Source organism: Pezoporus occidentalis, unplaced genomic scaffold, assembly GCF_034315485.1.
Source record: "Pezoporus occidentalis ecotype Australia unplaced genomic scaffold, CSIRO_AGI_Poc_V1 ctg93, whole genome shotgun sequence".
NCBI classification, from domain to species: Eukaryota; Metazoa; Chordata; class Aves; order Psittaciformes; family Psittacidae; genus Pezoporus; species Pezoporus occidentalis.
In genome coordinates this window covers 4,852,813-4,874,926 of record NW_026916294.1, presented here as the reverse complement: position 1 = coordinate 4,874,926, position 22,114 = coordinate 4,852,813, and the positions used below count along the sequence as shown (strand labels likewise).

The following is a 22,114-nucleotide window of genomic DNA, read 5'->3' as shown; positions in this document are numbered from 1 at the left end:
ATTTGATGCTGGATGCCATTGAATCAATATACAGCACGTTAAGCAAGGAAACAACATTTCCCCCAGTGGAAAGCTGTACGTGTTAATCAGCACCAGCCCCATGTGGACCAGTTTGGTCTCAGGGAAGGGACACGGGTTGGCTCCCTCAAACCTTTGGCATTCCAGAAGCGATGCCAAATTTCCTCAAGGTGCTGCAACAAAGATCCTTCCCATGGTGGTTTAGGGACAGGGGGACGCGGAAGGGCCTGGATTTAAGCCTTGCAGAACTTTACCCTTAGGGTGTGAATGAGCTTCCCAGGGGGTTCATTTGGAGCAGGTTTCTGCCTGCCAAGTGCTGCCAGCCGTATGTGAGCAGTGAAAGGCAGGAGCTCAGGCCAGGGAGCCTCTAGGTGTCACTGCCATGCAGCAGAAATGGACCCCAGTGCCAGAGCAGGATGGGGACACCAAGCCCAGGCACAGCTGGGGCACAGCTGGCGGCAGGCACCCAGGGCCCATGGAGGGCAGTGGGAAACCTACCCTGCAAAGGCTGGTGCACTCACAGTCTGCCTGAGCAACCCATTCCCCAGGGCTGAAAAGGTGCTGCTGTTGTAGGACTGGGAGCAAGGAGCGTAGGCAGGGATTGCAGGGTGAGGCATTTCAGGTAAGGAATTGCCAGGAAATAGTAAAGCACTTCAGTTCCAGCCATGTGGCAAAGAGATCCTAGAGACAAGAGCTAAGGCTAAGCACAATAAGGCCACTTACAGCTGGTATCAATCCCCTACCCCCAGCCAAGACATGGTCCCAGTATATGCCTGCTGAGCCACCTAAACACAGGGTTCACTCCTGATGGATTTCCATCTGCCTCCCTGAATTTGCAGTACTGGGAGAAGGACAGGTATATCTCATTTGGGAAAGGGTCACCATCTCACTTATGGCAGCAGCAAGAGCCGAGGGCTTCCAGGCTTGCAGGCATCCCTCCACACGGGAATACAGGTCCCTTACTCTTGCATCCTTACCTGAGAGATGCCTGTGACTCTGCAGCCCATGTGGTGCCATGGCATGGCTGGTCCTGGCTTCAAGAACTGCACTGCATTAGGAAACAAACATAGAGACCATTAGTGCACACCTTAAGGTGCATGAGCCAGTGGGCTGCTCACAGCTGGGACAGGCTCACTGCAGCATGGGCATCAAAACCACAGACTCTGAGGCTTCTGGGAATGCTGCATGCTGGGGATGCTCTGGGAACATCCCAGCTTAGCACTGGGAGAATGCTCTGGGAACATCTCCATCCATCCTGAGATGACCTGGGGATCATTTCTGCCAGGCACACGCCAGATGTGGGGCCTCTGTGTCTCAGGGGAAGGGCAGTAACAGCAGGGCTTCAACATCTACATCCAGGGGCTGTGTTTGCAAGGTCAGCTGTCACCACTTCTGCACCAAAGTCCTTCTAATGCGAATGGTTGTCTCAGACCCTACCTAATTTCATCAGCTCTTTATCCCATCTTCAACGCTAGGGAGTTCAGAATCAGTAATCTCATCTGCTTCATCTTCTGCTTCTTTATGTTGCCAGCTTCTCAGCCTCTTGAGGGTTTTAGCATCATCAGGATTCAAAAATAAAACATTTGTTCAAGGTCCTTCTCTTCAATTTCTAATAGGAGATCCTCTCAGGGCTTTTCAGATTTGTCCCTGAGGACTGGAAACTGATTTTAATTCAAAAAGTTGGAGATGGTATTATCATAATTGCATGAATCCCAGAGCTTTCACAAGTGTGAGAAACCTCATGGGGACCGCACTAACATTTCAGAGCTGGCAAACACGGAGTAAGGTACACAGAGGACTGTGCACAGAAGAATTCAACAGGGGCCCCATCCCCATAAAGTTTGCCTTCACAACTTAATCACACAAAGATGAGATGCAGAAGTTATCCCTCTTTACCTAACACCCCACTGATCTGAGCTGCTTTTGTTTTTAATGTTAGGCCCTGTGTTTGTCAAATGTATTAAGCTTCTTGTTGGCTTTGGAAATAACAGTCACTGCTGCAGATTGGCCAAATCATTGTTTTTCTCCTTATTGACCCAACATTTCTTTTTTCCAGGCTACCAAACACCCTTGACTTTGCTTGTGGGATGGTTAATCAACAAGTCTGTCACAATGATGGATTCCTCCTGAATTGTTGCTTAATTAGCTTGGTTGGAAGTATAAATCAAGTGGGATACCAATTCTTCTAATGCTACAGACAGGCAGCCACACTCAGCTTGACAGCAGTGAGTTATAACTTTCTGCCCCAGTGCAGGATCAGCATGCAGGCACCAGCCTGCAAGCCCAAAGGGGCCTTAGGCTCATCTTGGAGAGCAATGGCATGCACAGACCACACACACCAGAGTGAAAGGTTGGTGTGATGGAGGTTGGTGACCAGCTGCAGGGGCTCTGTACATGGGCATACACACACCCCTTGCATGATATGAGCCACATCCCCGTCGTCTGCCCATGGGGAGACAAGTTTTATATCGCCTGGGATGCCTGGTGTCTGCTGCTAACAAGATTAGAGACAAGGGCTGGAGAACCAATCCTGTGAAGAAAGGCTGTGAGAGTTGGGTTTGTTCAGCCTGGAGAAGAGAAGGCTCCAGGGAGACCTTAGAGCAGCTTCCAGCACCCAAAGGGGCTGACAAGAAATTGGGAGAGGGGCTTTTTGTAGGGACAGGACAAGGGGGAATGGCTTTAAACTGACAGAGGAGAGATTCAGATGAGGCATTAGGCAGAAGTTCGTCCCTGTGAGGGTGGTGAGGCGCTGGCACAGGGTGCCCAGAGAAGCTGTGGCTGCCCCATCCCTGGCAGTGTTCAAGGCCAGGTTGGATGGGGCTTGGAGCAACCTGGTCTAGTGGAAGGTGTCCCTGCCTGTGGCAGGGGGTTGGAACTGGATGAGCTTTAAGGTCCCTTCCAACCCAAACCAGTCTGGGATTCTATGATCTTTGTCTCACGATAAGCAGCACTGCCTTCCGCAGAAAAGGATTTACACATCATAACAAAAAATAAAAGTAATATATTGCTTGCAAATTAAGATTTTCTAGAGTGATCTTAACAGCTTGCTATTTTTATAGGTGGGACTGTCACACAACAAGAATGCATGTAAACCTGTTGACCTATACTGAATTTCACAGTTTTACCATGGGTAACTTCTGTGTAGCTACAAACAGCTTGGTCTCAGCATGTCTGAGCCAGCTAGAGCATCCCTGAGCTGTGCGGTGGACATCACGCAGAAGTACTTCCAGATTTCTACTTACCCTTTTTGACTTCCCAGGCTAAACTAAGCACGTATACTTCTCTGAATGGCTCTACTAATACATCTTTTTAGCAAAGCATATTTATTTGTCCGTGGCCACCTTTTTCATTTATCCTCTCTCTTTGCCGGCATATTCAGAGAGCTTAATAAATGACCAGTGATTTCAGGTGGGATGTGTAAGTCACACACTGGAGAAGGAATTGGCTTGTTTAACTGAAAAAAGCATTAGAATAACCTAATTTTAGTGATTTCCTTTCCTATCGTTTTCAGTGAAAGTTTGGGCTCTCCAAGCTGCAGAACAAGACACTGCGTGGACTGACCTCGTGATAACAAAGACTCGGATCCCTTCTTTACCTTGTGACATAGTTGTTGCTGTGCCATGTAACATCTCGTTGCCAAAGAAGTAAATCTCTTACTAGTGTGTGGATGGCCCAACGGAAACTTGTGTAGAAGGTCTGGGTGAGGCACGGTGTGATGTATATTGCCATGGAAACCCTGAGTTGTTTTCATCCATTGACATTTGCATCCTTCTTGGCATTTTCACAGACACAGTTTTCAGAGATCTCTTTTTTCAATAGCTGAGTGGAATTGATCAGTAGATTCACTGTTATCACCATAACAAAACCTCTGAAGGTGGAGTTTCTGTGGGGGCTACAGCAGGGTTACAGTTATCTAGCACATTTAAGTTAAACTTCTGAGCAGGAATTATATCTGAAGAAGCCCTATACTTTTAAAGACATCAGGGCAGAGAAAGAGGAACTTGTCTCTTCCCAGACAGTCCTGATACTGATGCTGGGAACCAGAAACAAACCACTGAGCAATCTGTTTGACATCTCTAATATGCCTCTTCAATGCCCTAGCAAATCAAATGGAATCCCTACGGCTGGTGAACTGAAATGTGCACAAGACTTGATTTTCTTTTTCTTTTAATTTATTAATAAAATGTTAAAAAAAAATCACAAAGCTTCTGGCACTATTTATGAATTATGACTAATTTCTTCAACCTTTTTCTGGCATTTAGAAATAGCACTCAAGCAAATTAAGAAATAATTCAAATACAACTGTGTCTTAATTGTTTTTGTTACCTATTTGATACACTCCTTCCCCAAAAGGCCTGATTCTATTCTTGTTTGCCATGGAGTTAATGGAGCTGTTCCTGACTAATGTGCATTAACAGGAGAACCAGCCATACTATTTACAGGAAGATGAAAGGAGATTATTATAGTCAGCACTTCAAGCTTGAGCAGACCATTAAGTACTAGCAGCTCGCCCATGGAGCTCTCTCATTATCTCCTCTTCTCTGTCCAAAGCAGCTCCCCTTTGCCTGCAAAGGACTCTTCATCCTGACATCTGAGTGTCATCAAGCATAAGCAGACATCCATGGGGAACCTGGCTTCACTCCTTCACAGTGGCTTTTCAAGCACCCCATGGATGGCTCTTGTGTCGGATGGCCTTGGGCTGTGTCCTGCAGAGGAGCAGAAAAGCCACCTATAACAAGAGGTAAAAAAGGCTCACTCAAAACACAGGTAGCTGGAGATCAGTCTTTAGAAGTCACTAATGAGAGTATGCTGTTCAGCAAACACCAAGTGTTTGTTAGGCTCTAGTCTGAAGAGTTTCAGTCCTCTGAGGGGCCCATGCTGAGGGTGCCCAGTCTCTGGCAGCAAGTGGCTGCTAAATTGCTCAAGTGATTTTAATTCAAAGCCGATAAGTGAAAATTATGATTAATTATATATTCGCAGGAGTTATGATCAGTTTATGAATGATTCATGAAAGAAAAAAGGAAGGCTAAATAGACTATGAATATCATTTGCAAGCAATAATTCAGGCAACTTCATCCCCCAAAGCGAGGTCCTGCTAGGCTCATGTTTACCTAATGACAGCCTGCAGTGCAAGGGGTGGGTGCTGTGCTGTGAATAATCTGTTTCTGCACGTCAACGCAGCAAAATACAGCTTTGCTGTGACAAAGGGAAGGTGCAATCTCCAAAGCTCTCCAAAAACAAAGGCCATTCTTTCAAAGGAATAGCTGTGCAAACTGTGCTCAGAGGGGTGAAGGCATATTGAGGGGAGAAGCTCAGCTCCTGATACGAATGGACGTACTGGATGCAATTAGGAATGAAGATAAGAGGAGCAGCTGGCCATGAATGCTGTCCTGGAGTCAAGGGACATGGAGTCATCCCTACCTTGAGTCTGAATCTACCATGTTTTGCCCCTGAGGGAGTGTAGTTTACACCCTGATTTTACATTTCCCTTTCCAGCTTCTCACCAAATCTGGCATCCAATATCAACTGCCTTTGGAAACAGGATTTGAGACACCAGAGATGCTGCTCGTATATTAAGGCTAGGTTGGATGGGACTTGGAGCAACCTGCTCTAGTGGAACACATCCCTGCCCATGGCAGTTCCTGGGCTCAGCTGCAATACAGTGGCAGTAGGCTGGTGGCTCCTCACTGCGTGTTTAATCTATGGATTACATCTTCCCCTTGTTTTCTCCTCAGTGCCAAATGTCTGGGACCGGTACTAGCACTTCACCATTGCAACAGGAATAGCTGCATCCCTGTGGGCTAATAGAAGCACAATGGTCAACATGGTTTAGGATATATAATCAGTTTTGTAGGAAAAGGCAGAATCCTTCACAAGACCCAAGCGGCAAAATTGGAAAGGCCAGGTAAACTTCAGGGTAAAGAAGCCCCTCTCTAGGCCTGACATGAAGGGAGCAAGCATCAAACAAAGCACAAGGTAGAGACTGTTGTTCAAAGGTAAACCAAACCATTTAATTCCATTAAAAATGTGAAACACTGACCAAGAAATCTCAGTGACCTCTTATTCACATCCTGTTCTTGGCTTTACATTTGCTGCAGCTATGTAGAATATGCAGGACTAATTGCATCCCACAGAGGAAGACAAATAAGACATGTTCAGATAGCTGGTCTATTGAAAATGTATTATCTCAGGAGGGAACAGGGGGCACGTGGCTAACTGAGCCATTGGTGGTCTGAGCAACCAGACCATCAGCAGTTCCCCAGAAAAACCAGCTCAAAGTCCATTTCCCTTTGCAGCCCCACTCATGCTGCAGCTCTCACCCTTCTCTTTCTCTCAAAACCCACCATAACCCCAGGGTGAGCTTTCTGTAAGGTCCCCACTCATATTCACTGTGGCTGCTGTAAGGACATCCACCCCTTTCTCTCAGTATGTATAGTACTAAGGAGATTTCTTACCAGCCACATTGAGCTCTGACATCTCTTTAGGTGTACATGACAAGAGTCAGCCACTGGAAAAAGAAGAAAAGGTGCATTTAAATAGTGATGTTAAGCTAAGTATTCAAACATGTGTCTTGGTACCTCCAGGCTCTGAGTCAATGACTACAGTTCTTTTGTCCCGCACAGGATAGATAAGGGGTTTTAGAACTGCCTTTCCCCCTTATTACAATTCAGACCCAGACACACTTTCCGTATGTTGCTTTCCATGATAAATTATTGCAGCATCTGCAGCAGGAACAATTGCTGGGAGAGGCTGGCATCTGTGTGATTGCAAGTGGAAGGGATAGCAGGGTTTGGGAATGTGGCTATCCTACAGATCATAACACAGGTTCAGGGCTTCTGCTTGAGAAATGCTCAGCTTTTGGTGCAAACCAGATTTAATGAACTCTGAGACACTGAACTAAGCACGGAATGCAAACAGGAGCCAGCAAGATTGTAAAAGGATTTTGTGAAAGATCTTTTTAAACACTGTGCTGTCAAATAACAGTCCCCAGACTGATAAAATGCAGCACTCAGGCATATCACTATGGAGCACAGCAGGATTTTTGCTTTAGACTAGCTGATAAAAAGCTTGATGGATCCCCATTCCGCTACCTATCCTTCAGGCTGTGCTTGCAAGACAAACAGCAGCAGCAAGCATTTATCTGCTATTTCCTTCTCAAAATCAAGACGTTTTGCAACTCAGAATTAACAGATGGGGCAGTAAGAAATGAGGACATGGATTTCTTTTTGTCACTTCCTCAAAGTCACTTTGAGCAATGTCTCCAACAATGAGAGTCTGGGGCAGTAAGGGAAGACTCTGCTTCAGACATGGATGGCCACCACTGAGCTGTGCTCACCCTAGCGAGGCTGCATGACTGGGAAATACCTCCCACCCATGAAGCACATCCAGCCAGGCAACAACACTGTTGGTGTCAGAGGCAAACCCCCCAGTACCATACATCATGCATCATCTTTAACTAACGTACTCCATGGGCCCACTCTCAGACCTGGAGAGAAGGAAAGGAGCACTCTTACCTCTGTTGCTGTCATCAAAATCTGTGATCCGCCCTCTGCTAAGTTTTGAAATGCATCTGCAGTTGGAACAAAGAAAATCTCACTTCATGAGGAGAAAACAAGAATGCAGTGCAGACATAAGGCTGTGGCAGCTGAGGAGCAGGGCTGCGATCCCTGTGCTGGGATGCTCTGCCTTGGTTGCCGGGTCCACTCACACTGCTCTGCCTCTGCACATCTCTGTGCTGGGTACCCCCTTTTTCTTGGCCCTGGGATCACAGGCTGGAGAGGCATCTCAATTGCAGGGCCACAATGCAAGTTGAGTATAGGGATAGGGAGTGCTCAATGTGACTGCTTTCATCTCCTCCTGCAATTTGTTCCAATTGCACCTCCTGCCCGAAGACTGACAAGAGAACAGTGAGCTAATGAAACACATCTTCCCACAGGGAAACTTTCTGTTGGTCCTTTCCCATCCTCCCTGGCAGTGAGTGATCACAGTGTGTTCTAAAGAAACCGATTCTCTTGAAGTCATTAGTATGCCTTGCGAGTTTTTTTCCAGGGAATATAAATGCAGATGCTGCTGTTACTCAGCTCCAGTTGGAAATTAACATTGCTGAAAGTTTTCTGACAGAACACTTTGCCATCAGGAAATATAAATCCATTCAAATATTGATATTCTATGTGCACATTTATATTGCAATTGGTCTAGGAGAAACATTTAAATCCAAGTGTTTGGATAAAGTCAAAACGTAGAATTTTGAGTTCTGTTTATTTATTTTGAAATCACTTTTCTCCTAGAAACGCGCTGTTATAAACAGTAATAAAAACTTGGAACAAATTTCAGCCTGTCTATCCTTGAATGACACGTTCCTCCAGGAGCCTTTTCTCCCACCCTGAATGGAAAAGGCATTGTAAGACCATGGATGTTTTGAAACCTGCCTGGCTTTAGACAGAAGTGCAAGGCTGTTGGGTGAGTGTAGCAACAGGGCATAGGCGTGCACTGCCCATTTGGCCCTTAGGAGACAACCAGAGCTACCAGCACGAGGAAGCACATCCAGCCTATAGTGCTCTGAAGAAAGCCATAGAACAAGGAAACCCCATGTTGCACCCAGCACCTTGGCAAGGTTGCATTTGCAGGGCTGGGCTTGCACCTAACAGTCTTCCTAGGAACAAATGACAGGGCTGAAGTTATCTCCTCTGGGTAGAGGTAAGTGCCCCTTTACTGCTTCATTAACTCCCATTAAATACAGTTTGCAAAGAAGCTGCTGCTTTTGCTTTGGGTCTTATCCCTGGCTGTCTTGAAAGGATAAGCAATGAGTTAATGGAACAGATTTTAACTTTCCTGCTGCATTCACACCATCATAAAGGTGAACTGCCTTTTATTTCCTCGTGGCACTCCTATCCTCTCCTGTAGTGATCTTATTCACAGTGATTTGAAAAGTTTGAGAAATATATTCCCCATTAAACCCTCTGTCAAGTGATAACTGCAAGAGTTGAGGGCGTTTTATGATCCTCATTACAGACAGCAATGAAACTTTCAGAGAGTCCTTTCCACATGGATGTAAAGAAGTTGTCTTTACGCTGGCACATTAGTAAGTTGCAAGAGGACCTTTTGAAGATAAGAAAAAACAACCATGGAGGTAATTTAGGCACAAAAAATTTCATCTACAGCAAAAGACATGTAAAATCACAGGGAAATTTCTGTTTACAAGTTATCTTTCTTTTAATGAAAGCATTAACATCAGGACACAGTCTGGCTTTATGAGCTGCACTCCCTTGAAATGGGGTTTTAGGCAGTGTCATCTGGGCGGATCCACTGACCACTACTGGCCCATCAAACATCAGTGGTAAAAACACATGGGAAATAATGAACACTCATTTCCATGCGCTGTCGAAACCCAGCTCGTTCCAAAGATGAACTAAATTGCTGCAGCAATGTTCTAGCACGTGGGTCACAATTGCTGGGTTTGTTTAACTACCAGCATTTCCAGTCAAAATGCTTATTATTAGAGTAGTAAAAATTATGCTTTCCTAAAAGAGAATTCCATTTACTTTCAGGCAAAGGCTTATTTACAGACATTCCCTCCTTGCAACTGCCAGACAATGGCTGCACACAACACAGGCATGGGGGGGTTATCCACTGAGAAGGACCTCAGACCTCCTCCTTGCCAAAATCTGAGAGAATTTTACATAAGTTGGTGAGGAAAACATCTCTCCAACTAAAAGGGGAAAAAAGTATGTAAAAGCACCTCCTTTGCTGTGATTTACACTTCTCTGATTTTGAACCACAAAAAGCCTTCCATCTGAGATGTGCTGCCTTGTTCCTCTCCACTGGGCATGAATGCATGCACTCTCGCCTCAGTGGTACCAGCATCGCTCCACATCATCCTGCAGAGAGCTCTGCTGTGGACCAGGACGCTCAAGCTTGTGTGGAAGGGCACCAGCACAAGGACACAGGTTGGTTTCAGAAAATGAGTCTTAGTGCACAGGGGCTCTAAGGACAGGCCTGCAGAGGCCAGGTTAATTCACACAGCAAAAATGGATTGGCAGCTGAAGCAGCTCTGGGTATACATTAACATCACAGGGCAGCGTGGTGCTGCTGCAGCCCACAGGCAGTCTGATGAACTCTGATGGGAAACTGTGGGGTAACTTTCCTTCTGGCTCTTTTCAATGAGAGCATCACTGTATTCCCAGCTGCTTTCTCCCAGCACTAAACCACTCTCTACCAGCCAGCTGCTCCTGTGGGAAGGAGGCAAATCTGGCTTCTGGCAAACAGGCTGCTCAAAGGGCTGCCTGGACCGTGCCTGGCCTTTGGGGGCAGGTTTGCTATTTCCAAGCTATGTGTTGGACATGCATTTTCACATCCAGCGCTGTGTCCCTTGCCTCCTGCCTCTGCTTTCAGTGTGCCTTTGCAAGCTCCCCCGCTGCCACAGCCCCTGCCCTATCCCAAGCCCCAGCGCTGAGACTCACAGGTCATGGTTTCAAGGCGCAGCATGCAGCACACGAAGTCAGAGAAGCCGATTCTCCTGGCAGCATCGCCGTACCGCAAGGTCATCAGGCGCAGGAGCTGATCATCAGCAGCCAGACCTGTGGAGGGAAGAGGAATGACAGCACTGTGAGATGATGGACCAGCTCTGATGGCCTTGTGCACCCTGCAGATAAACTGGGCCCTCCATCAGACCCCACCTTGTCATGTTAGGTCTCTGCATCCCTGGAAACAGCAGTTTGCCTTTCCCCAGGTTCGTGCAAAGGAGTTGGGGTACAGTGATGGCAAATCAGAGTTCTTCCAGTGATTAGAACTGTGGCTTCAGTCAGCAAGCAGGAAACACTGAGCTAAATAATCTAGTGTTACCTTGCTTTGCCTTTTTAGCTTTTATTTTCTATAAGAAAGGGTGATATTCTTTGGCTTATAACTGTTAAAGTCTGGTGTAGCATTTACAATACCACTGCTGCTTTCTGCTAAACAGGGAGATGCTACATACTCGTGCTATTATGCGGTGCAGCATGCCTGGGATCCTTAATTTTTACATTTTCTCTTCTATTAGGAAATGGTGAAGGGTGCATTTCCTTTTTATTAGCTGATTATTCAGAATTTGTGTCACAGTCTGTTTGGATGGAAATTGGTATTCAATTGAATGAACAAAGATTGCCTTTTAGAATGATTCTTTTATTAGGTAAATAAAACTACCCTAAATGTGCTGGCTATATAAAAGGAACGATTTAAATGTATTTTGCACTAAAAGCTGATTTGCTAAACAAAAGAGAAATTTTCTGCAGAGAGCTGGACCAATAGCTTTGGTTTAATGCATTCTCCGAGACTTCAGACAAGTCTCATTTGTCCCTGGTTTTCAGTGGCTCAGCTAGACGAGAAGTAGCTTTCCTCATTTTTCAACCACCTCTAAACTTTGAAGTTTTAAATGCACTCCTTATGGAGTTATATCAGTTAAACAAGCAGAAAAGAAGGACATCGTTTCTCCACATCTACGTAGGGGGAGATACACCCATGGAGGTGGGTTAGTACGACAACCAAATCTGGTTGCATGAGCCTAGCTGGAGAAGGTCTCCAGCAGGAAGCAGACACACAATGCTGGATATTTAAATAAATAAAATACATTTGGGCTTAAGCCACATTCCAAGTAAGAGAACCCTGATTTTAATTTTTTTTTCCCCTAGGAGATAAATCCAGTAATTAAAAATCTAATTAATGACATTTCTTCTTTGATGCTGGTTTTAAACTGCTGCCAAGAGACACTGTAGCAGTGAGCAGTGAGTTCTATCTATCTCAGTTTTAACCTTTGGGAGGCAGTGGGAATTCAATCGAGCTCCCTCTGGAGAGCAGATTCCAGCAAGCATTTTCGTGCTGCTTACAAGATGTTGTAATAATGTCTTACACTAGTAAAACACCAACAATTTGGCACGGGCAGTGGGATATGCTCTGAAAACTGCTCACCTGGCAATGTCTCTCAATTACCTTCATCAGCAAGACCGAGGTGTCAGTCCTCTCTGTTCCCAAGATGGCTCAGTTATGTGTTACTGATTGCTTGTGAGGTTACTCCCCACACCTTTTGCCTCCTGGATTCCTTACTCTGGTTTTAGTCAGACTTTAAAACACAGACTTTATGTTTCCCTTTTTGTTTTTATTATTACTGTTCTGATGCATTTAATATTGCCAATGAGCTGTTTCTAAATACATGTCAGGGCAGCACTGCTGTTAATGCAGCAAGACTGCTTTATCCTGGCAGAAAACCCGACCCATCATTGTTAAGCTCTGAAGCATTAGGGCAACAGTGACAATTAGGCACACACCTCATTGCTCTGCTGGGGAAAGCACTGAGCACACCGGGGACAGCTGGCTAGAAGCTGTATTTAAATACATTAGTGACAATCCCAGAGGTAGCACCAAACACTTTCTGGGGCTGTCCACTCCTTCCTGCTTACAAGCCAGGGCTGGGGTCATCCTAGTGCAAAGCCAGATCCAAATGCAGCTGTCTGGCTGAGAAGGTGGCAAGAATAAGCTTTAATTTTCTTTTTTCCCCTATTCAGAGCCGCTTATAGCCTGACATGTATTGAGTTTGTCATTTAGCAGTGCCTTTTTATCCCTTCAAATACAGCTTTGGTTGCCAGGACTCCTCAAGGTACAATTTTCCTCCCAGTTTTACACTTTAGCACCTTTCTCACAGAATGGACCTGGCAGCTTCTCCTCTGACATTTGGCACATCAGTGCTGCGCTCCTCGGGGGCAGAAGATGCTAAAGCTCTTCAACCTCTCAGCAGCAAAAAAGTTACATATACGTACCCTGTGCTGATGGCTTCTATGGATAGCAATTCTGCACTGGGTTCTTCCTGGGGACAGCACCCCGCTCCAAGCTCCAGGAAGCCAAATGGGAGCTTCTCTACTGTACAGTTATTAGAGGACCGGTGGCTCAGAGCTGTATTTCACACACAGTCTCTGAAGAGATGACCCAGCTAAAACGTTTCGCTCATATAGTTCACTCGAATCCTGTGTTCAGCTTTGGGACCCACACAAGAAAGACATTGAGGTGCTGGAGCAGGGCCAGAGAAAGGCAAGGGAGCTGGTGCAGGGCCTGGCACAAGTGTGATGGGGAATGGCTGAGGGACCTGGGGGGGGTTAGTCTGGAGAAGAAAAGGATCAGGAGGGAGATGATCACTCTACAACTGCCTGACAGGAGGATGGAGCCAGGAGGGGGCTGGTCTCTGCTCCCAAGGAACAAGGGATGGGACAAGAGGAAACAGCCTCAAGCTGCACCAGGGGAGGTTTAGACGGATATTAAGAAGAATTCCTTCCCCAAAGGGTGCTCAGGCATTGGAACAGGCTGCGCAGGGCAGTGCTGGAGTCACCATCCCAGGAAGTGTTCCCAAACCATGTAGACGAGGCCCTCAGTGACATGGGTTAGTGGTGGCCTTGGCAGTGCTGGGAAACGGTTGGACTGGATGACGTTAAAAGGTCTTTACCAACCTGGTTGATTCTGTGATTGTGTTTGGAGTGCTACCATGCACTCACTGCAAGTTTCAGCATTCACATAGCCAACAGAGGTCAGTGCAAACTAAATAACTGCCTGTCACTGTGGCTTTCCCTTACAGACTTAAGTCACTGCCCTGGAGAGAAACGGCAGGAACTGGGGCAAGTGCCGAGCATCGACTCTTCCTTGCTTCTTTCTTCTGCTGGATGCTCTGTCTGTGGCCTAGAGAGACTATAGATAAGCTGTCTGCAGGCTCTGGTCAGTGCTGTGCTTCCCTGCATCCCTGCTGCCTCACCAGCTGCATTGCTAAGGGTTTCTCCCTGAAAAGAGTTTCACTGCCCTACAACTGCAACTCTAGAGCAGAGCTGAGATTTAACTGGCACCTCTGTGCAATCCAAACCACTTTCTTCCTGAAGCTCTTTTTTCTTTCCTTGCTCTTTTTCACCCTTTCCCTCACTGCAACAGGGACAAGAAAGGGAGTTGCTCAGCGCTTATGGACATACCTGCTGCCTGTACTGCACTCTTCAGTTCAGATATATCCAGAAATCCAGACTGATTCCTGTCTTCCCTGCTGAAGATAGCCTAAAAAAATCCAGAAAAGGGCATATTTCAAGCCCATATCAACATTCCCCCAATTTACTACTGCACTCAATTACACAGAATGCTTTCTCTCCTTAATAAATAGGCTGCAAGGAAGTTCAACAGGTGAGATGGGGTGACGACGGCAAGGGAGACCCATTTCCAGAAGGCTCAGATAGCATGTTACTGTGCAAGAAATCCCACAGTTTCGGGTGTGTGGAAGCCTTTTTGCTGACTCCCCCTGGTTAATGTGTGCAGGCAGCAATGGAAATACTCACACTTTGACTGACAAAAAGACATTGTCTGTAACACATCAAATAAACCAGGAGTCCCTGGGTCCCGGAATGGTGTGGGGTCATTTTTCCCAACACAGCTTGAAACCCCATAAGCCACACTTGAGGCTCTGTCAGGGGGAAAAGCACCATTGCTAGAAAGGGAACTGGCACCCCATGTCCTAGGTGGTCTAAGGCCATCTCAGGAGGCATGAAACAAAGCAGAGCCCACCCAACCCTGATCAACCCTAGAAAGCAAACTAGCGTCCTCACTGCTTCTAGACCTAATGCCTATCCCGGAGCAGACATTTCTCCCAAACTTTCATTGGATCCTACAGGTTTCCACTACAAACTGCAGCAATGAGGAAATGACATTTTTCAGATTACTCCGTTCAAGAACTCATTTCAGCTTGGAAAGCCTTTAAAAACATTGCCGGTGGTGGCACAAAGCTTTCCATCAAATTCTGAGCCTAATTGGTCTTCCTACCTTTTCCCACTTTTCCCTCAATGTTCCCTGCAATAGAAAAGCTTCGGCTGCTCGTTTGGAGCACTTTACACACACCACTGCTTCCTAAGCCCTAAGCCTTTGAATGAGAACAAATCTGACCCCCTAAGCAAGCAACATTTTTCCCCCCACTGCTTTGATCTCACCAAGCATCTGCGCCCTGCTGATGAAAAGCCCAGGAGTGCAGTATGAGCAAAGAGAGCAGCCCCCATGTACCGTGTACTTAGTGAGACTTCGCCAGAGGCTCCCGAACTCCTGCAGTGTGAGTCGGCCGTTCGAGTTGAGCTGTGCATTTAGTTAAGTATTGAGCAGTTAATGAGAGCTAGACCTGGCTTTGTTCCCAAGGATGCTGCCTTCACATAAAGACAGACAAAAGGTGCAGTCTCTTCTGTCTGTCACTTTATGTTGAGAAAGCCAAGAGCTTTTCTGCTCTTAGTCATGCTCAGAGTTAAATTCACCTGCTTGGCACATTGTACAGCTGCTCATACCTGTGCTCACAAGCAACAAAAGGTTTCTATTTATACAGCACCTTTAACCACAAGGGAACCTACAGTGATCACTTCAGTTGACATTTAGCCGCTGAGCACAGAGGTCCATGTGGATGAACACAACCCCGTGCTCGAGGCAATGTGTGCATATTGCCTTGCATAGTATTAGCTCCAGGTGGATCCTCCTGGAGGAACAGGGACTGAAGGAGCCAAGAGCACAATGAGCCGATTCCGACTGCTGTTGTCAAGAAGGCACCAGCAGCCTTTGAGCCATGCATATACCACATGTGAGGAAACACTTCCCCACCACGAGCTGCAGGAGCCCAGGGTGCCAGTAGACATCCCTTGGGGGTGCTTGAAGGACTATGTCAGTGGACCTGCTCCCCTCCACACACCATTTAGGAGTCCTGGGCAGATGTGCGCCTCACCTGATGCAGCTGGGATGGTGAAAGCTCCCTGAAAGCAAAACTCATCACCAGTGAAATATAAGCAGATAAGTGCCACTGCTATAAAACCAGAGTGAACAAAGCTAATCCTGTCTTTGCAGGTTGGGACAGGTCACACTGTACATGGGTAATATGCTGCTCAGAGAATGAAAATACATCTTGAATTAAAGCAGAGCAGTAGCTTTGTCAGTTCTTTGCATCTACCATGCATTCACAGTGCCCACTTAACCCAGGAGGGGCTCTGGAAAAGGGGGAAAAGTCTCTTTCACTGGCTAGATGCAGAAAGCTGTAAATAGAGAGGGACCTCTAGTCATTTTTATTCATTCCATGGCAGTTGGCAAAGGTCTGAATGTGTCTCAAAGTTATTTCAAGAGACAATGAGCAAGCAAGAGGGAAGAATTCATGTTTTCATCAAGGAGCTCTCTTGCTCTACAATGGCCAGCAGAGTATTTCCAGTTGCTGTGGTTTTGGCTGGGATAGAGTCAATTTTCTTACAAGTAGCTCGTACAGTGCTGTTTTGGACTTAGTGTGACAATATTGATAATACCCTGATCTTCTAGCTGTTGCTAAGTAGTGCTTACCCTAAATCAAGGGCTTTTCAGTCTCATGCTCTGCCACTGAGGAGGGCCACAAGCAGCCAGGAGAGAGCACAGCACAACCAGTACAGCTGACCTGCACTAGCCCAAGGGATATTCCATACCATAGTGCATCATGCTCAGTATAGAGACTGAGGGTGCTGGCTAGGAGCCATTGATATCTGTTCAGGGATGGGCTGATGACTGGTCAGCATGTGGTGAGCAATTGTATTGTGAATCACTTGCATTTGCTGAATTTTATTCCTCCTTTCTTTCCTATTATTATTATTATTATTATATTTCACCTCATTTCAATTATTAAACTATTCTTTCACAGGTTTTACCTCCTTCCAGTTCTCCTCCCCATCCCACCTGGGGCAAGATGGGGGCACATAGTGAGAGAGTGGCTGCATAGTGTTTAGTCACCAGCTGGAGTTAAACCATAACACCAGTGTTGTCTTGTTAATGGTTACAAAACTGTGTGATCTATCTAAATGGGGAAGTTACACTGGAAAAGATGAATGGCCTGCCAAAAGATGATTTGGCAGTGATAGTGCTTCTCCTCCTAACACCAGCCCTGCTGGCAGTGATAGCAGCCTGCTCAAGCTACCAGCCCAAGCCACTGTGGTTGCAACCATGAGGGAAGAGCTGAGCTATGCCTGAGCTCTGTGCTGTCTCCTCACCTCAGGCTCTGCACCCAGTGGTGAAGCTTAGCTGAGCCAGGGGAAAATGAGAGCAAAGATTTAGCTGGTAGCAGAAGGTTGACCCCCACCTTTAGGAGACACACCAAAGCCATGGCAAAGTCCTGCATAGGGCCTGGGGCAGTTATTTATTGAGGACCGTGTCTAATATTTACTTGCAGGTTCTCACACTGGGATGCTCAGCTCAGCCATAACTCAAGGCAAGGATGGGCAGCACTGGGGAAGTTTATTGCTTCTGCAGAAAGGATACATCCATCAGAGCTAAAATGCCTCTGCATGAATCGAAGCTGAATCTTCCCCCCAGGCTGGTCATTTCATCTGTAAGGATTGACAAAACAGAGGAATTAGAGAGAGCAAGGAGAGTGGCAGAGGCATCAGCTCACCATTTGGAGGGAAAGAGGACACCAAGCTGAAAGCTCACATAGCTAAAAAGCCCCAGACCTGGCTCAAACAGCAACCATGGCTATGTGCCAGGCTGAGGTCTATGGAGGGAGCTGGACATGCCTCAGATACCTCTACTGCTCCCTTCTCTAAGGACAAGTGCCCTCTTTGGGCTCACAGGAAGCTAACTGCACATTCTCTGCCTACCTTTCTGCCCTAAAGGTTACCCTTCCCTCTTTAAATAAGAATAGGGAAAATGACAGTGACAAGAAAAGCCATTTGTGCAGAATTATCAACTCCTAAGAGCGCTTTGAACCTTGTACTTGGTAGGTTTGAGCCCTCCAGCTGTGCTTGTCTCATGCTATTTTCCAGGTGGACAGATGAGGAAGGCTGGGGTATGCTGGAAGCCAGCTTGAGGCCTCTGCAGAGGAGCGATGCAGGCTGGGTCTGAACTGGGAGAAACTGGCTGACAGTGAGGGGAGTGGAAGGCACAGCTCCCTGGGGCACTCACTGGTGCAGCCCAGCCAGGGAATGAGTTCCAGCTGCAATTGGTGGGGCACAGAGCAGGAAGGGATGCTCATGGAAACTGCAGGGACTTCCAGAAGGACAGCACGGGGTGGGATAGGTCTGCAAAGCAGAAGGAACCTTGGTGGAGGCAATTCTCATTCTTCAGGATCCAAGAGTGCAGTAAGCCACACTGAGGACTTTTCAGGTGCATCAGGACACCATTAAATCCTCTAATTTACACTAGACTAAGGATAGGGAAGCATCAAAGGCATTAGCTGGGGTTTAAGAGCATCAGGATCACCTTGCAGGATCACTTCATTAAGGAGTTCTTGCAGCTGCGAGGCATCGATTTCTGAGCCCTAAAGTAGAATAAATGCAAACAGAGGTCTGTGAGCATAGAGTCTTCCCCTGAGTCACTTTAGCCCAAAACTTCTTTACTCATGCACTGTGGGCACCAAGAAGGACCTCTGCTTATATCAGAGGAGCAGCAGCACCTTCTCGGGGGTGTAACAGCTCTCCACACTGCTGGGCCACTCTTTGTCCTTCCTCACAAGAGTCTGCAGGGCAGTTACAGGCATTCCCATCACCACAGGGCATTTTCAGCAGCGAGGGAAAGTGAACACTTGCTGATTTCATCAGCCCCTAGCTGGGGAGTTATCACAGAACCATGGAACAGTTTGGGTTAGAAGGGACCTTAAAGATCATCCAGTTCCAGCCCCGTGCCATGGGCAGGGACACCTTCCACTAGACCAGGCTGCTGATGGGCAGGCCCAGTGGACTGGGATGGACAAGCAGACTGAGAGCTTCCCTCTGAGCTACCCATTGGGGACCTTAGTACCTCCCACCTTATACACTGCTGGGGCATTCAGCAAGGTGTTCGTTTTCACCTTCATGCATCGATACAACTATTAACTGCAGGAGGTCCACTGTGCAAAGACTTTCAGCAGTGATGGTCTTTTTCCTCTTCACTAAGTCAAGGAGTTCTTTATAACTGTTTATTAAACCATTAAAAGCATCTCCTGTGAACACAGAGTTTGGCTCTGAAAGAGCAGGAATCAATTACTCAAACACTGTCTGACTGGTTGCCAAATGCCATGAAGGCAAATGGAAAGCGATGCTGATGGGGGGGGGGAACACCCAAGGCTTTCTAATTGCTTTCAGTAAATAAACAAATCAAAGCCAAAAAAGTACACAGGCAAGCCCATCACCAGCACGACCACAGATCTCCAATCCTCCACTGATAGATGGGGCTATCCAGCCTACCCCAGCTGAATGTCTCATTTTTCTGGGGGTTTTGGCAGGCCAATCAATACTGTTTTCAAGGTATCTGCTTGAGGATGGAGCTATATTTCCCCCAAAAAAACACTTTTCTAAATGGATTTGTACCAACATCATAGACCAGTTTTTCTTTTTGCAGCTCCACATCCGTATTAATTTTTATTTTTCAGCAAGATGTTATAGGTAGGATACCTGCTTAGCGTATCGTAGGAAGATAGCCTTATAGGAACTGTCCTGGTTTTGTCTTGGTAGATCCTGGATCCAAGATAAAGCACACAGATAAACAGTTCAGTTCCAAACCATCTGGAAGCAGAAGTCTGCAGATCCAATCAGCACTTCAGAGAGGGCAGGGAATGCGAAGTACAGGCTGCAGTTTTAACACCCCAAAAGTAAAGTGGACTGGGAATGAGGAACAGCTACTGCAATGAAAGATGCATAGTTTGGATGTTATCACTTAGTACAACCAGGAAGGAGCAGCTCAGGGCCTGAGGAAGAGAACAGAATACATCCAGGGTGGAATTCAGCAAGTCAAACATGAGAATAGCTGTACAAAGCCTAATCCTTATTGGTAACCCTCAGTTGAAAACACTAGCTTTTAGGTGTGCAAAGATTCATGTGAACCGAAAAAAACAGAGCAGGAGTTGACTTCTCTTTTCTCTTGTACTTTCTAAACCCCAAGCAGGCTTGACTGTACCTGAGCAATTGCAATTCAATGATGAAGTGATTTTTTCCAGCCCTCTGGTGAGAATCCACCAGGCACTAAGGGGAACAATCCTTGACGTTATGAAGTTTCCCTCAAAAATCTAAGCCTAAATCCCAATGCCTTCATCTCTGTGCTAGATAATTCACACCAGTGAAGTCCAAACACCTGAACAGAACAAAAAGTGCTGGTACCATAACTCATCAAAGTCAAAACTCTGACTAACGACAACATCTGAGTAAACCAACAGCTTGTCAGTGAAAAGAGATAATAAGCCACCATTTACACTACACCTCTAATGGAGCTTAATTGCAGGCTGGAAAATGAATCACAAGGAAAGGGCTCTGTTTTCTGTTCTCCTGAAGCAGTTTTACACCTTTGGCTTCAAAGACCTGCACTGAGTTTGCACTGCTATAAATAACAGCCTTTCAGCAGCAGGGTTTTGTAAGCAACTGATGAGGCAGCAGCATCTGGACTAGCTCTGGCAGTATGCACAGTTCACTGTGAGGAGGTCCAGATGGTAGCTGAGCTAGAGAGGCTGTAATGTGGGTCGAACTAGAGGTGTAACCACGTTTTAAGTGTAATCTCCCTTATATCCTTGAAGATATCCTGATGAAAATTAGAAGAAATCTTCTTTGGGCCTCACCCCTATGGAATCCTGTGCTTGATATGTTGCAAGCACTTAGATGGAGCTATTCATTTAGGCATATAGGACCCTCTTGTGGTCTTATCTATGAGCTAACCCCTATGGGGAAGTCATGTGTGACCCTGCTGTCAGGTGTGAAGTCTTTTTAAAAGAGGTCAAACTCAAGCTGTGACTTTCTCATCAGTTTCCCCCTCTCTCCTCCTTAGAGATGTACTCATTTACAGACATTGCAAGAGTTTACTACCTCTGAAGTGCTCTCCCCCTGCTATATTTGGTTGGTCAAAGTATTTAATGTGGCAAAATGGAAAGGACAGACAGACAAGCTGACAGAGGGACTGTATAAGATTTGTTTCCTTAAAACAATCAAGCTCTGAAAGAGACGTATGTGAAGAAGAGAGGCTTCCTTGTCGCTCCTGTCTCTCCAGAGACCTCAGGCTGGTCACCTGGTTGTAGAGTGCCAGAGTTGAACTCTTGGACAGGTACTGGGTGGTGAAAGGAGAAAAGAGCAGAGTGGTATCTGGTATGTGGAGAAGGAAGAAGAGGAGTCAGTAGAGGTGGCTACCAAATGGTTAGCTCTCTGGGAACCATTCACCACCACCGGTATCCACATCAGTTTTCACAGACTCTTACCATTGGTGGCACTGGGCTGGGTAGGGAGTTTGAGTTCCTGGAAAAGAGTTACAAGAGTCAAACTGGGGGAGAACAGGCCTTTTCAGAGCATCTCTTTGCAGATATGGCAGAAGGCAGGCACCAAGAGTGCCTGCAGCCCTACAAGATGCTCAGCACCCACACCACCCAGCTGGTCCCAGTTCAGTCAAGCCTGTTGCACCAGTCCTGGGTCTCTCTGTGCAAGCAGACATGAGTCTCTAGCTGCTGGGGAACATGGCACCAGCAGCAGAGAATAGGTACCTTGTCTCACTTTGAGCATGCCAGCACTAATCTCACCACACAGAAGACAGGGCTGCCCCACCTTGAGCCACATAAAACATTCACCCGCTTTCTCTTTGCCTAGTTTAAGAATCAGGAATAAAAATAGCATCTGGGCTATTAAAAGACAACATCTTTTTAAAAGGCAGCATCTTTTAAATGCCTGCAGGCTGCCTGTAATTCAGCTGAGGTCACCATTCCTTCCGAGACTCAGTAGCAGTATTCAGAACTGGAGTTTTGCATTTGGTAGAGAAATCAGGCAAGATGCATGCTATTTCAGTCACATCTGTGCTATCCTATAGAAGAGCTGCAGACCCACAAAAATGGGATCCCAATGCTTGGCCTAGCTCAGCAAGGTCTCTGAGGGTCAGAGGCTCTCCTAGAAAGAGAGCCTGAGACTGAGGTATCTTGTGCATTACTCGTCATGCTGAAGGCAGTCCAGCCCGGAGCACAGGCGTCTTCTGTTTGTTTTCCATAACCAAGGAGTTGCCTTAGCTGGTTCAGAGCCAGGTGACAAAGCCTAGAGAGCAATCTCATTATTATGGTATGGTTAAGAGCTGCAATCACCTCCATTATAAAGCTTGCTAAAGGAAAGCCACTGTACATCTGATTCTTGAGGGT

General features: G+C 46.5%; 1 protein-coding gene across 1 annotated transcript in view; it reads right to left on the bottom strand.

Moving 5' to 3' along the window:
• Window positions 1-4,213: 4,213 nt before the first annotated feature.
• CAPN13 (calpain 13) overlaps window positions 4,214-22,114 on the bottom strand; it is a 48,517-nt gene continuing 30,616 nt past the window's right edge. Inside the window, exons 13-22 of the mRNA XM_062605706.1 lie at window positions 21,197-21,233; window positions 19,413-19,475; window positions 18,244-18,301; window positions 17,305-17,372; window positions 15,061-15,129; window positions 13,992-14,070; window positions 10,479-10,595; window positions 7,533-7,588; window positions 6,474-6,526; window positions 4,214-4,747 (exon numbers count right to left, since the gene is read on the bottom strand). Coding sequence (XP_062461690.1) covers window positions 6,500-6,526; window positions 7,533-7,588; window positions 10,479-10,595; window positions 13,992-14,070; window positions 15,061-15,129; window positions 17,305-17,372; window positions 18,244-18,301; window positions 19,413-19,475; window positions 21,197-21,233 — 574 coding nt within the window. The 3' untranslated portion in view covers window positions 4,214-4,747; window positions 6,474-6,499. The remainder of the gene's footprint in view (window positions 4,748-6,473; window positions 6,527-7,532; window positions 7,589-10,478; window positions 10,596-13,991; window positions 14,071-15,060; window positions 15,130-17,304; window positions 17,373-18,243; window positions 18,302-19,412; window positions 19,476-21,196; window positions 21,234-22,114) is intronic.